The sequence below is a fragment of the Halichoeres trimaculatus genome, unplaced genomic scaffold, assembly GCF_033239565.1.
Source record: "Halichoeres trimaculatus isolate MK-OKI-2021-1 unplaced genomic scaffold, fHalTri1.1 fHalTri1_scaffold_8, whole genome shotgun sequence".
NCBI classification, from domain to species: Eukaryota; Metazoa; Chordata; class Actinopteri; order Labriformes; family Labridae; genus Halichoeres; species Halichoeres trimaculatus.
In genome coordinates, this window is record NW_027437186.1 from 34,293,226 (window position 1) to 34,306,138 (window position 12,913).

The 12,913-nt window shown below is 38.5% G+C and overlaps 1 protein-coding gene across 22 annotated transcripts in view; it reads left to right on the plus strand.

Moving 5' to 3' along the window:
• LOC141794634 (neurexin-1a) overlaps nt 1-12,913 on the plus strand; it is a 469,750-nt gene that overhangs the window by 361,719 nt on the left and 95,118 nt on the right. For all 22 annotated transcript variants that reach the window (XM_074674993.1, XM_074674995.1, XM_074675004.1 and 19 more), the window contains one exon: nt 12,353-12,524. In XM_074674993.1, the coding sequence (XP_074531094.1) occupies nt 12,353-12,524 (172 nt within the window). The remainder of the gene's footprint in view (nt 1-12,352; nt 12,525-12,913) is intronic.

Genomic DNA, 12,913 nt, shown 5'->3' on the forward strand with positions numbered 1-12,913 from the left:
CTCTGACTTCAATGTTTGTACTTAAATAGGGCTACAAGAGATCTCCCTGAGAGCCCACTGATACATTACTCTCTGAGCAGACATATGCTAGCAGGTAGCATACATCTATAAAACTTAGTTTTTCCAGGAAAATATCAACTTTCATCCCTGAACACACAAACAAGTGTTATAGTCTTGCACAACATGTTATAAAGCTTTTAATCTACCAAAAACGATACAGAGCACTTGGCGCTAGCTTGATGCTAACGTACATCAGGAATTCTATTAGTATGCAAGCGGTTAGCACACATCAATAAAAGTTTTTCCAGCAAAATATCGACTTCCATCACTGAACACGCCAACAAATGTAAATAACTTCCTCACAAGAAATTTATTTTCGGTCCATTCAACATGTAATTTCCTTTAGCGTAAAAAATCAGGCCTCAATTAAAAACATAAACATAACTATCAATATTAACCATACAACAACGACCATAATGCACAGTTTAGGATGCCCCAGTTTTCAACTGGATATACGTCATGCTCGATTGTGCAAAAGGCCCATTGTAGACTCTTATAGGGAAGCCTTCTCTTTTGGAATCTGCCTCAAGTGGACATTTGAGGAACTGCAGTTTTAATTTTTGCCTTTGCTTTCTTTCTTTCTTTTTTCTTTTCTTTGTTTATGATCATACCCTGGCATCTTCAAGTTGAAAGGGTCGACCATAGCAGATGTTTCCTGCCTTCAGGCGTCTACTATAATAATGTTTTTTTCTGTTTCACTCTCCAAAGTGATTGTGCATTCCCCAATCGTCCACAATCACACACTTTATCCAAGTACATCTTATTTATTCAGAAAGCTGTGAGATGAGAATCGCAGATCAGAGGTGAGCCGGACAATGACAATGCTCAGGGGAACGCAGGAAGTCCAGATGAACAGAGAGGACAGAGACGAAGGTCAACTCAGCCGACTGCGCGCCGGCCGGCCGTCACAAGTGGACAGACAGGAGAATCACCTGAAACCTGAATTGATTTCTCTGAGTGAGAGCCAGCGAGCGAAATTTCAGATATCTGTTGACCTCTCTTGATGGAAAGTGTCACAAGCTGGCCAAAGATAGAGCATAAGACAGAGTATAGACAGACAGTAAATGTCATTTCAGGAGGAGACAAGCTGTGCCTTTTGAAAAGTGCCACTGGTCAGCTCCCTGTGCGGACGCTGCTGTCACGTCTGACTGGACGTAAACTTCTGAACTGCAGAGCTCTAATGAGAGCAGAATCACGTTTCTGTTGCACTAATTCCCTTGTGTAAAAACACTTAGTAGATGTTTTCTCACTAACTTTCATGAAGAAGCTGCTGCTGCGTTGTGTATTGGCATAAATTAATGTTTTTGTATCACATCCCAAATGGCACAATAGCCGTATGTGCTAGTTATTCTCTTTGCGCCCTCCTTCAAACAGCTGCTGCGGCTGGCTTGATGATTTATTAACTCGAGGTATTTGATGAGGCTCTCCTAGAGAAAGCCACTTGATAGAGTCTCCTAGCAATGGAAACAATTTCAAGCCAACTTCACAGATAATTAGGCACTTTAGCCGGCGGACTTGATTTTGAAATAAGCCGAGCTCCCAGCAAACACACTTATACCTCTCCACACTGGAAATGCTCCGGGGCGTTTGATGGGGGAAAGACGGGGTGGGGGCTACTTTGTCGAACATCTTTTTAGCGTGTATTTCCAAAGATGACCAACATACAGACACGAGAGTCTTTCCTCCAAGTTTTTACCACACTGTTACTAAAAACAGGAAGCAAACGGTGCAGTATTTGCTACCTCCTCCATATTTACAGTGGGAGTACCTGCTGTAAATATCCACCTTATATTGGAACGCAGCTTAAAAAAGGCTCCTACTCATCTCATCTAGTGTGGTGTTACAACGCAGGGTGATATATTATCTTATTTGGTACAAGTGGTGTACAGTAACTCACACAGGAGTCCTTGTAAAGCCAGGTTGTGTGTTCAGTTATCTCCCACCTAATACTCATAAATCTGCAGGCGTCTTCTTTAAACTTTTCCAGCGTAATAACTGAATATATCCTCAGCTCTGGCTTTAACACTGAGCTCTGACATCTTCAGCAGTGAAAGTCTAAAAGTAAGCAGGAGTCATGAAAAGACACATTTAATAAAAGTGATGAGTAAGAATCGATTTCACTTGCGTTCTTGTGATGTCAGAGCATCCCTATTTAAGGCTGTGTTACTCACTGAAGTGAACCAGTCGAGCTAAATGCTAAGACATGCCCCGGCTCTCAGTCCTGACCTGTAGTGATGCGAACAAAGTGCCAGGATCTTAGAGTGTGAGTCATAATCTCATCCGCAGAAACTAGAAGTCAGACTCTGATCACAAACCTGGAGGAGAGACTGTGAGTGCAGAGAGGAGGAGATGGAGAAGACATGAGTGATTAACTCTTTAAGAAAAGGGAACTGCGCAGAGGCTTTTTTTTCTTTTTTCTTTTTTGTCAGATTGTACAAAAAAAATTGAAAAAACAAACTGTAGAAAAAAATCATTACCGTATTGGCTTGAATAGAGGAGCAACAAGTTTATAAGTCAACCCTGCTTTTCAAACTTTTACAAAAAAAAACAAAAAACAAAGGAGTGCAGATGGCCTAGAGGTCTAGGTCCCGCCCTATGAGGTTCGCCCTTGTACTGGAAAAGACAGAAATCTTATCAAGACTTAATATGAGCCACATTCACCTGACCACTCCAGAAAAAAAAATCTTATTTCAAGTTATTTAAAGACAAAAATGAGGTCTGAATTGCTTGGAACAAGTAAAAAGAAAAATCTGCCAGTGGAACAAGAGAAAAGTTACTTGTATTAAGACTTTGTTCTAGTTTTAAGCAAATTTTCTGGCAATTTTTTCTTGTTCTATTGGCAGATCTGTTTTACTTGCTACAAGCAATTCAGACCTCAATTTAGTCTTTAAATAACTTGAAACAAGACATTTTCCTGGACTTATAAGTTAAATGTGGCTCATATCAAGTGGAACAACACAATTTTGACTAAAAATAAGCGAAAAACAATTAAAAAGATTTCAGTTTTTTGCAGTGTGGCCTCTTTCCTGCATGTTTCCTTCGCTGTCCACTGTCTTATCTTTTGTCCAATTAATGGCATAAAAGCCCCAAAGACAGTAACTTAAAAGGTCACTCAAAAAAAAAAAAACTTTTTTTTCCTCCCCTGATAAGAAAAACATCATATATGAGAGACAGTGGTAACGGAGTAAATAAAGCCCTGTGAGGACTTTCTTGAAATAGTCTCACTTTTATAATTTGCCTGTTCACAATCCAGGATTTAAAATGAGATCATCCGCTCTAAAATAGTTTATTTCTAAGTGTTGTTTTTTTTCTTACTCTGGGTTAAAACACGGGTTAAACTGTTTATGCTAATGTTCATTCCAACCCACAGTCAGCAGTTATTCTGCAGTGGTCTGTTCAAACTTGAGAGTCTATCAATAAAATAAAGAGTGAGGTTACGTTAGCTCTGCTTGGTGAGGTTGGAGTTGGTAGATGAGCTCTCTTCGGAAGGATTCACTGACGTTAACTTGTCTTACTTCTTTTCAACTTTGTTCACTGTGTCTCTCCATCTTTCATCCCTCTGATGCTGGGGTTGTGAGTTACCAGTAAGGAGGGGTGCAGTGCAGTGGCTTCACAGAAAAGTAGGGTCAGCTGTATTAGATCATCGTGTTTTTTTTGTGTGTTTTTTTTTTTTTTTCAAATTCTTATGACAGAGGACTCGTCTCAAATTTGGGTCAATACAGCTTATTATGCGTAGTCAATGCTAATACAAGTCAACATACATTTTGCCAATTAATCCAATGTTTTAGGCTTTTTCGAACACCCATTACGTGTATTTATACTATCATTAAGTTGTGTTGATAGATGAGCTCACAGGTGGTGAAGTGTGTTAGGCCGGAGTTGGTCTTGCTCATAATAACATATTCATATTGTATACAGTTGTCCAGCAAACTGGCTTGTTCCCATTATCTTAGAAGAAACTTCCATCGAAAGAGCACAACTCACAAAATTTACATTAACTAAAAGCTGGAACTACACTGCAAAAAACTGAAATCTTATCAAGTGATTTCATCCTTTTTCTGGTAGAAAATGTCTTTTTAGATTAAATATGAGCCACTTTCACCTGACCAGTCCAGAAAATGTCTTGTTTCAAGTTATTTGAATACAAAATTAGGTCTAAATTGCTTCAAACAAGTTTAAAAAAATCTGTCAAGGGAACAAGAGAAAAGTTACTAGTATTAAGACCTTATTCTTGTTTTAAGGACATTTTTTGAGAAATTGTTCTTGTTCCATCGACAGATTTTTTTTTTGGTTACTGGACTAAATGTGGCCCATATCAAGTATTACAAGACATTTTTGTTCTTAAAACAAGACAAAAGCACTTGATATGATTGATGTTTTTGCATAGTGTTCAAGGAATTTAAAACATCACTGCAAAAACATCAATCATATCAAGTGTTTTTGTCTTATTTTGAGTAAAAATTGTCGTATTATACTTGATATGAGCTAAATTCAACTCATCAGTTCAGAAAAACGTCTTGTTTTGAGGTCTGAGTTGCTTATAACAAGTAAAAAAAAAAGAAATGCAAATGGAACAAGAAAAAATTCCTTGAAACAAGAAACTTTTTTCTTTATCCATTGGCAAAAAAATTTCACTTGTTACAGGGAATTCAAACCTATTTTTTTTTATCTTTAAATAACTTGAAACAAGACATTTTTCTGGACTGGTCAAGACTAAAACACTTGATAAGATTTCTTTTTTTTTTGCACAATGGATGCATTGACGTTAGCACTTACAGACTCACTCCAAAGTTTAAAAGAAAAAAATATTTCACCGACTATGTCTGTTTTATATTTCACACTCTGGAAGGAGTCTGTATTTGTCCTCTCCAGAACACTTGATGTGTTTCACTTTGTTCTGCAGTTTTTTATGACTACAGTCAAAAGTTAAAACCATATTGGATTCAACGGGCCCACTGGTTTCAAACTTTAAGAGACAATATACTGCAGGTTTGTCACACTCCACAACATTATCAAATTGTTTTGGATATTAGGGAGTTAATGTATCATATGATGCTTCTGTGAGGCTGAACTTTCATTTTCTGCACCGTGGTAGAGATGCTTCCATTCTGCCTCCAGGTTTGTTATGAATTTACTGCACTCTAAAAATTATGTCTGTGTGATTGCACAGGCTCCTGTTTGCTTAAGCGTAATTGCGAATGCATGAATAAATAACAGAATAATATACAGTGTATGGACCACAGGCTGTAAGGAAGGAAGAAATCATATTCTGTGTGTTAGAGTTTCATTATGTCTGTAATTTCATTAACGAAGCTCAGCTGAAAAGAGGGAGAGGACCAGAACTGTCAGAGGTAATTAAAAGATAAGGTGAGCAGTACAGTCTCCTTCCCCAGCTGCATTAAGACATCTTCTACATCCCCTCTGCTGACACACACCTCACACACACCTCACACACATGTAGCACTCTGCAGTGGTGATGGAGGTGCTCCTGCACCTGCCAAACAGGCCCGTCGCAGACGCGTGCATCGAAGGGAAATGTGCAGCCGTCCTGCAGCGCTGAAGCCAGGGAGATATTAAGTGTGACGTGTGCACAATGCTTGTCAACATGAATGACTCATAAACAAGGCAAAGATTAGGACAGCCCACACCGCGCTTCATTTCCACAAAGATTGGAGAGGAATCACGACACCATCCCAAATACCCCCTCTCATTTTCTCTCTCCGTGGGCAGGAACGAGAAGCAGCTTCATAAACGGGATCAGTTTTAAGTGCTGTGTTCCTCTTCTGCGGATGACGCACAAGATACTACACCACTTAAGAAAACACAAGTATGTGGAGTCCAGGCCAGGACTCCCTATATCCCTAGTCTGTTTATTTCAGGAGACCTCACTGCTTTAAAAAAGTTAACCCCCACCACTTACAAGCTGGATTCAGACCATCCTTTTACTAGGGAGGCAGTGGAGAGTTTCCTCTGTGCCTGTCTCATCTTGCTGGTTTACATCTCTGGGTCACCTGTCTGCCTCAGAGCGGCTGTCCTATAGACTCTTAGATAGAGTGGAGGACCACAATTAAAAATTAGGGCATTGCCACAGTTTTTTATTGTCATCTGACATCACCAGCTCATGTAATATACTTTTGAGTACTACATTATAGTCTGAATAATCGAGAAATATTGTAAAGTAGCTTTCTAGTGGAAAAGCAGTATGTAAGTTGACTGTGCATCTCCAGCTCTATATAATTATCTATATTTGTTTTTGTTGTTGTTGTTTGTTTGTTTCATTCTCTACCTGTTTCTTTTTTGTTTGTTTGTTGTGGGTTTTTTATTTTATTTTATTTCTTTTGTTCAGCTTGTTTTGGTTGTGTGTGGGTTGGTATTACTTATCAAAACCGATAAACGATAAATTATTTAAAAAAAGAAAACTTAAGTATGTGACACCCAGAGGTGGAAAAAGTACTTAAAATATGTACTCAAATACAAGTACTGTTACATTGCTTAAATTGTACTCAATTACAAGAAGAAGCACTGGTGTTGGAATAACACTGCAGTAAAAGTACAAAGTATTTTCCTACTACATCTTTTCTACTATTCAAAGTATGAATTACATTTTAAATGAGGGGTTTGAGGAGATGATGTCAGAGTGATGTCATGCATGTCTGTAGAGAAAAGGAAACTATCTCACATCATGTTCAAACATTACATCATCATACCACTGCTATAAGCACCGCAGGAAAACTTTTTTTTTTTTTTTTAAAACTCATTCAACTGGGGAAACAATTTGGGGTCATTTTTGATTTTTAAGGCACTGGATGACTGTGCAGTAACTTTGGTTAAACTGTGCTGATGTTTCGCTGCATTAAGTCCCAGGTGTAAACACATTTTGGATCATTGCAAAAAATCTATTTCTGCACATATTCTAAATTCTGTGAACCTTACATCTCTTAAAAACCACTTATGCATGCACACACACACGTGCACAAGTAAAGTTTCAGCAAGAAAAAAAAACATCCGGAGTGTTGCCGAAAAATCTGCATCCATCACCATTTGCACGACGCTCCAATGGCCTTCATTTGAGAGCATTGACATCACAAATAGGGACAGGCAAAAAACAATACCAGGTATCAATATCAGGCCAATACCTGCTTTGTTTCAAGGTATTGGTTGAACTCATGAAGGCTGAAGATACCAGCAGCTGATACTCAAGGCAAGAAAATCTTACATTGAGTAAGTCCTCCTCGCCACTAGGTGCCACTAGGTGCCACTAGGTGCCACTAGGTGCCACTAGGTGCCGCTACTTGCTGCGGTTTAACACTATGGCAAATGTGCATGCCGATGTTAGTTTTATTGTGCACTTGTAACATATTATTTTTAATATTTATTAGAAAAAAATGTAAACCAGAGAGAGTTGTTTGTTTTTTTTATTTTGGACTTAATGTCAGAGGGACCATGGTGTCTAAATTTTATGTTTTGAAAGTACTTGTAGTATTGTTACTCTGTATCAGTGAGTACTCAAGAGGGAGTGCTGTCTGAAAAAAGATAGATATAAAGAAAAATTGACTCATTGACTGAGACATTAATTTTTACATGTAACTTATTCCAACATGCAGCTCATTATCCACAATAACAGCTCATTTAGCATCTCAGAAAATGATGGTAAGCTCTCAGGCTACCTGATGCATCAAGTCACAGTTTTCTTTCTTCCCTCATCAAGGCAAGTTTATTTATATAGCACATTTAAGCGAGACAATTCAAAGAGCTGTAAAGACAGAACAAATTAAAAGAAAACAATTAAAATTCAATTCAGAAGCAGATTAAAGTTAATAAGATACAATAAAAAAATGAGATTAAAAGAAAAAAAGTTTAAAAAAAAGATTTCAAAACAGATTTTAAGGTAAGAGTCGAAGGGCAGAGTTGCAGAATTGTGCAATTTTTTTTCTTTCAGAGAAAATATATTAAAATGATTTGTTAAAATGCTCTGATTAAAGGCAGCTGTAAAAAGATGAGTCTTCAACCTGGATTTAAAGGAGCTCGGAGTTTCAGCAGATCTGATGCTTTCTGGCAGTTTGATCCAGATATTTGGAGCATAGAAGCTGAATGCTGCCTCTCCATGTTTGGTTCTGACTCTAGGGGCTGAAAGCATCAACTCCATAGTGTTGATATATTACCTCCAGACACCTGTGCTCGCAATGGTGGAGTTTTCCTTTCCTTACTTCATTAGCGCTCATGAAATTAGAATCACCAAAAAAATCAACTTAATTCCAGTAACTTGAGTATTTGTGATCAATTAACACCGTGCTTTATTAAGTCATTGATTCATTATTCATGGAAACACTGGTTTAAAGATCTTTTTTAATCTAATTTCTCATCATTTCTCCCCTTGATTCCTCTGAATTTGCTCAGTCATGTTTTTGTTGACATGATTGGAAGAAAAACACGACGCCACTCTGATAATTACAGAAAAACACTTGGTCTGCAGAGGCTGTTCTGCGGCTTTATAGCTAGTAAAACAAGACTCTCTACGGCTGCATAATGAGCGCAGATGGAGAGTTTTAACGAGAAAGTGACACCCTGAGTATTGCTGCAGCTACTCCACCCTCCAGCTGCAAGGATGAGACGCACGGAAAAAAAAAGAGCAGATTAGAGGAGAATGGTGGATCAACTTCATCAGTTAATTAAACTCTATTGCAGCTTGATGGGCAATTAATCAAGGCAGCGTGCAGAGTGTCAGGCAGGCTGAGGATGTGTGTGTGCACCATACAGTATGTTCCCGGGGGGGCCGCCCTGCAGGGAGCAGCACTTACCAAGTGAGCAGTCCTAAAATGGTACAGGGTGTGATGGGCTGGGTTTATGTAAGCAGCTATCAATCACTCTGTGACATAAGCCTGCACCCTATTAGAGCTCCAGGATTAGGCTCCTCTCACTGGTAATCTAACCGAGAAGCTACTCGTCTAAGTGGATTCAAATTTTCGGGACGTGGTGAAATGTATTTGATAATTATTTAGAGGGAACAGTATGGGCGTCGAAGCCAATCGCAGCCTCGTATCGTAGGCAGTAACAGTCTGAGTTAATCATGTTAATAAGGGAGGAACACAGACTCTTAGCATGTCAGAGTTTCCTCTCAGGCTGCAGATTTATCGGCCCATCTTCCATCTCATATCTCACTCCCTGAATCTGACGCCTCGGCTCCGTCCTTTGTCATTCCCCTACTTTCATCTACATCTCTTTCAAAACACGTGAAGCCGGCTTTTCTTCATGCTATGGAAATCTGAGTTGGCAGTTCGCGACTAAATGCAGAAAATTTATTAACGAGACCATGGGGAACATTAAAAGTCAGTTGAAGGAGGCTATTAAAAGCGGGGTTTTAATTGGCTTGGTCTCTCCATGAAAGTGTCTTTTTGTCTCCCTCTTTCTCTCTGTCTTTCTCGACTAAAAAAGTTCTCAATTAATGTGTTTAGTGTGTGGTAGTCCTTGAAAGAAAGAAAGAAAGTTCCCATTTGGAATCACAGATGCTTCTTGAGTTAAATTTCACTGTAAATTGGAGCACTTGAAGGAGAGAAAATTGGGTGAAAATCTGCCGGGCTGTGAGGTCTGATGATGGCAGATGCTCGTGCTATCTGCCGTCTCTCGCAGCGTTCAGTCCTGCTGTGGAGCTGCTGTCTCGGTGGCTCTAGCTGAAGGGTTTTCGAGAGGGCCAAATCTCTTGAAATGACAGATTACAACTTATCACGAGGTCTTACTACAACAACAGCAGCCTGGACGGATCATCGTCTCCTCCGTTCAGCTCCAAAAAGCACAGTCGCTGCTGCAGCATCTGCTTTCCAGTTGTGTTGATTGGTGTGTATGCCCATGAGGGGTCAGTAAATTGTGTTTGTACTGTAGCTTTAATGCATCAGATTATATAATCTGTTGAAATTACATTACAAAGCATACAATTGTCCTTGTTTGGGTAACTTGGTGTGACACATTACAAATGGGTTTAATTGCACTTTAGCTTCTGGCTCTTGAGACATGCTCGACTCATTCTGCACTTTAAGGGGGACAAGCTCTGTTTGTTTGTGTTTCTGTGCGCGTGTGTGTGTGTTTTTGTGGGTGTGTGTGGGTTTAAAAAGAGTCAATTTGCGCATGTGGGAGAGTCAAAGAGAGATGTAGTGTAGTATCGGCGGTGCTGACTGGATAATGACATGCAGAGTGCTGCGCTGCTACAGCAGGTTGAGCCTCCAACCAGATGCTCCTTTCACTGCAGAGAGTGAGGCTGCAGCACACACACACACACTCAGACACACTTATGTGAGGAAGATTAAGCAGTAGGACTCAGGGACTTCGATCATGAGAGCTTTTTGAGTAGATCGACGTCACATGTGGATCTGAGGGGATGGTGGAGAAGCTCTCTGGGATCTTCTCTCTTAGATTTTAACGCTTCTCATATTTGCTCCAGTTTAACGATCTACTGCTCAAATTCAATCAGATCCTTATGGCAAGATTTAAATCAACTCTTGAGTCTTTATGTTGATGAAAAGAGCTCGTACAGTGTTTGGACGGGGAACACTCAAGATTTGATGTTTGTGAGTGTTGTAAGTGAAAAAGTGTTTATTGCACGAAGCAGATGGCGGCGTCACACAGAGGGACAGAACAGGCACACAGCGCACTTAAGCTCGAGGGGAAACTCTGAACCTCTGGCTGTATAATTTATTTAAGTGACGTTATTAAAACCATTAAATGAACAATATGACTATTAGAGCTGTTGCAATGTTTTTTTTAAAGAGCAGTGAACTTTTAGCAGCAACAAAAATAGCTCAAGCTTTAACCTGAAGATGCCTTAATCTGTCCTGCAGTTTAAGACACAAACAATTTTTATCATTATTATTATTATTATTATTATTATGATTATTATTATCATTATTATTATTATTATTATTATTATTATTATTATTATTATTATTATTAGTATTATTATTATTATTTTACCCTTAAAAAATAAAAATAAAAAAATAAATAAGATGCATACAGTATTTTTTATTATTTTTTTATTATTTTTTTATTTTTATTTTATTATAAAAATAATAACAACAATTATTATTATTATTATTTATTATTATTATTTATTTTTTTATATTCATTTATTTATTATTTTACTGTTTAAAAAAAAAAAAGACGCATAGAATTGGGGTTTTCACAAGAGAGATCGTGATGAGGAACACCCCTGAAGGAGAGCATATGCTGCACTTTAAGTCACTCTGAAGGGGGAGAAAGATGTAAACACACCAGGACAGACCAACAGAACTCGAGCATCAGCATCATGGACGATTCCATCAAGGAAAAGAGATACAGCTACCTGAGTTTTACTAGTAATGAACACAAGAATATTAGTAACCCTTTACTTTACTTTGTAGACTGAGTTGGGACAAATGTTCATGTATCTGCAGACTTTGGTGCATTCAGGAAACACAGTTTGTATGAGGAGTAAAAGCAGGCTGAACGGTCATGGCTGTGATGACAGCCAGGCTGTAATATGAAGTATCTGTGGACAGATATCTTCACGCAAGCACAGCTGACTCTAAAAGAAAGTTGTTTTTGGTTCCTCTTGAAGTCAGTCTTGAGAAATGTTTTACTTTACACATTTAAAAAAAGAGTTACATATCATGACTACATATCATGACCTCAATATTTTTTAAAAAACAAAGACCTTAAAGTGTAAGGTTTATTTTTATGATTCCATGCCACAAAAGTAAGTCAGGGTGAAACGTGACCCACTACTAACTGTACCAGATGTAGGTGTAACATCTTGGGGGAGGTAATGGACCAGAGAATGACAGTATTTTGCCGCTGACAATGCAATGAGAGAAAGGAAGCCTTGGCTGAAAGTCATGTTGTAGGTGCTGGCTTCACTGGAACGAAAAGTTAGCTAAAACACCCAGAGGCTTCTATCAGCTTGGAGATAAACACTGTATTTCCAAACAATGAGCATCACAGAAAGATGCTTCTGTGTTTGCTCCTCTGTTTTGAAGTCTCGAAAAGTTCAAAAAGTTACCTTTTTTATTTTATTATATTTAAAGTTAATTTTATTTTATTTTTTAAATAATTTTTATTTTATGTCAATGCGAAGTGCAACCGCTGATATAACTCTGCTCATTCTAGAAAAAAATATTAATAATACAAAAAAGAAAAAAAAAAGAAAGAAAGCTCACCAAATTTTCGGGAACCCATTAATTGTCATACAGTCCCTTAATGAATACTTCCAGCAGTCTTTTTTATTGTTGCTAACTCCTTTTTCTGTCCTGTGTTCTTGTCTTTCCAGGAAAAAGGAAACATTGCCGTTGTATTTAATGTCGGAACAGACGACATAAACATTGAGGAGACGTCAAAGTTTGTAAATGACGGAAAGTACCATATAGTGAAGTTTACGAGGAGTGGGGGTAATGCCACTCTGCAGGTGGATGACCTGCCAGTCATTGAGCGCTACCCCACAGGTGAGTCACCCCCTTCCCCTTTAATCACATCTGTTGCTACTTTAGAAGCCGTAAAACGACCGATGACGTTATCAAGCCCACTATTAAAGCCTTATCTGTCAGGATGTTTTTGTGTTGACTTGGCATGTGCTTTAATTGCTTTTTTTATGTTTCTGTTTCCAGCAGCTGTTGAGATTAAAACCAGTGTTGTGGAGTTTTTTTCTCAGCTCTGATGTTTATCGCTCTACATAAATCAATGCTGTTAAACAACCCCAGTCTATGCAAAATGGATGCACTTTAAAGCCTCCATAACCTAAAATATAAAGCCAAGGAAAGGCCTCCACCCACCCGTCTGCATTTCCCCCAATATACATTAATAACCCGCCCACAGTGTGTGTTCACAGAATGTC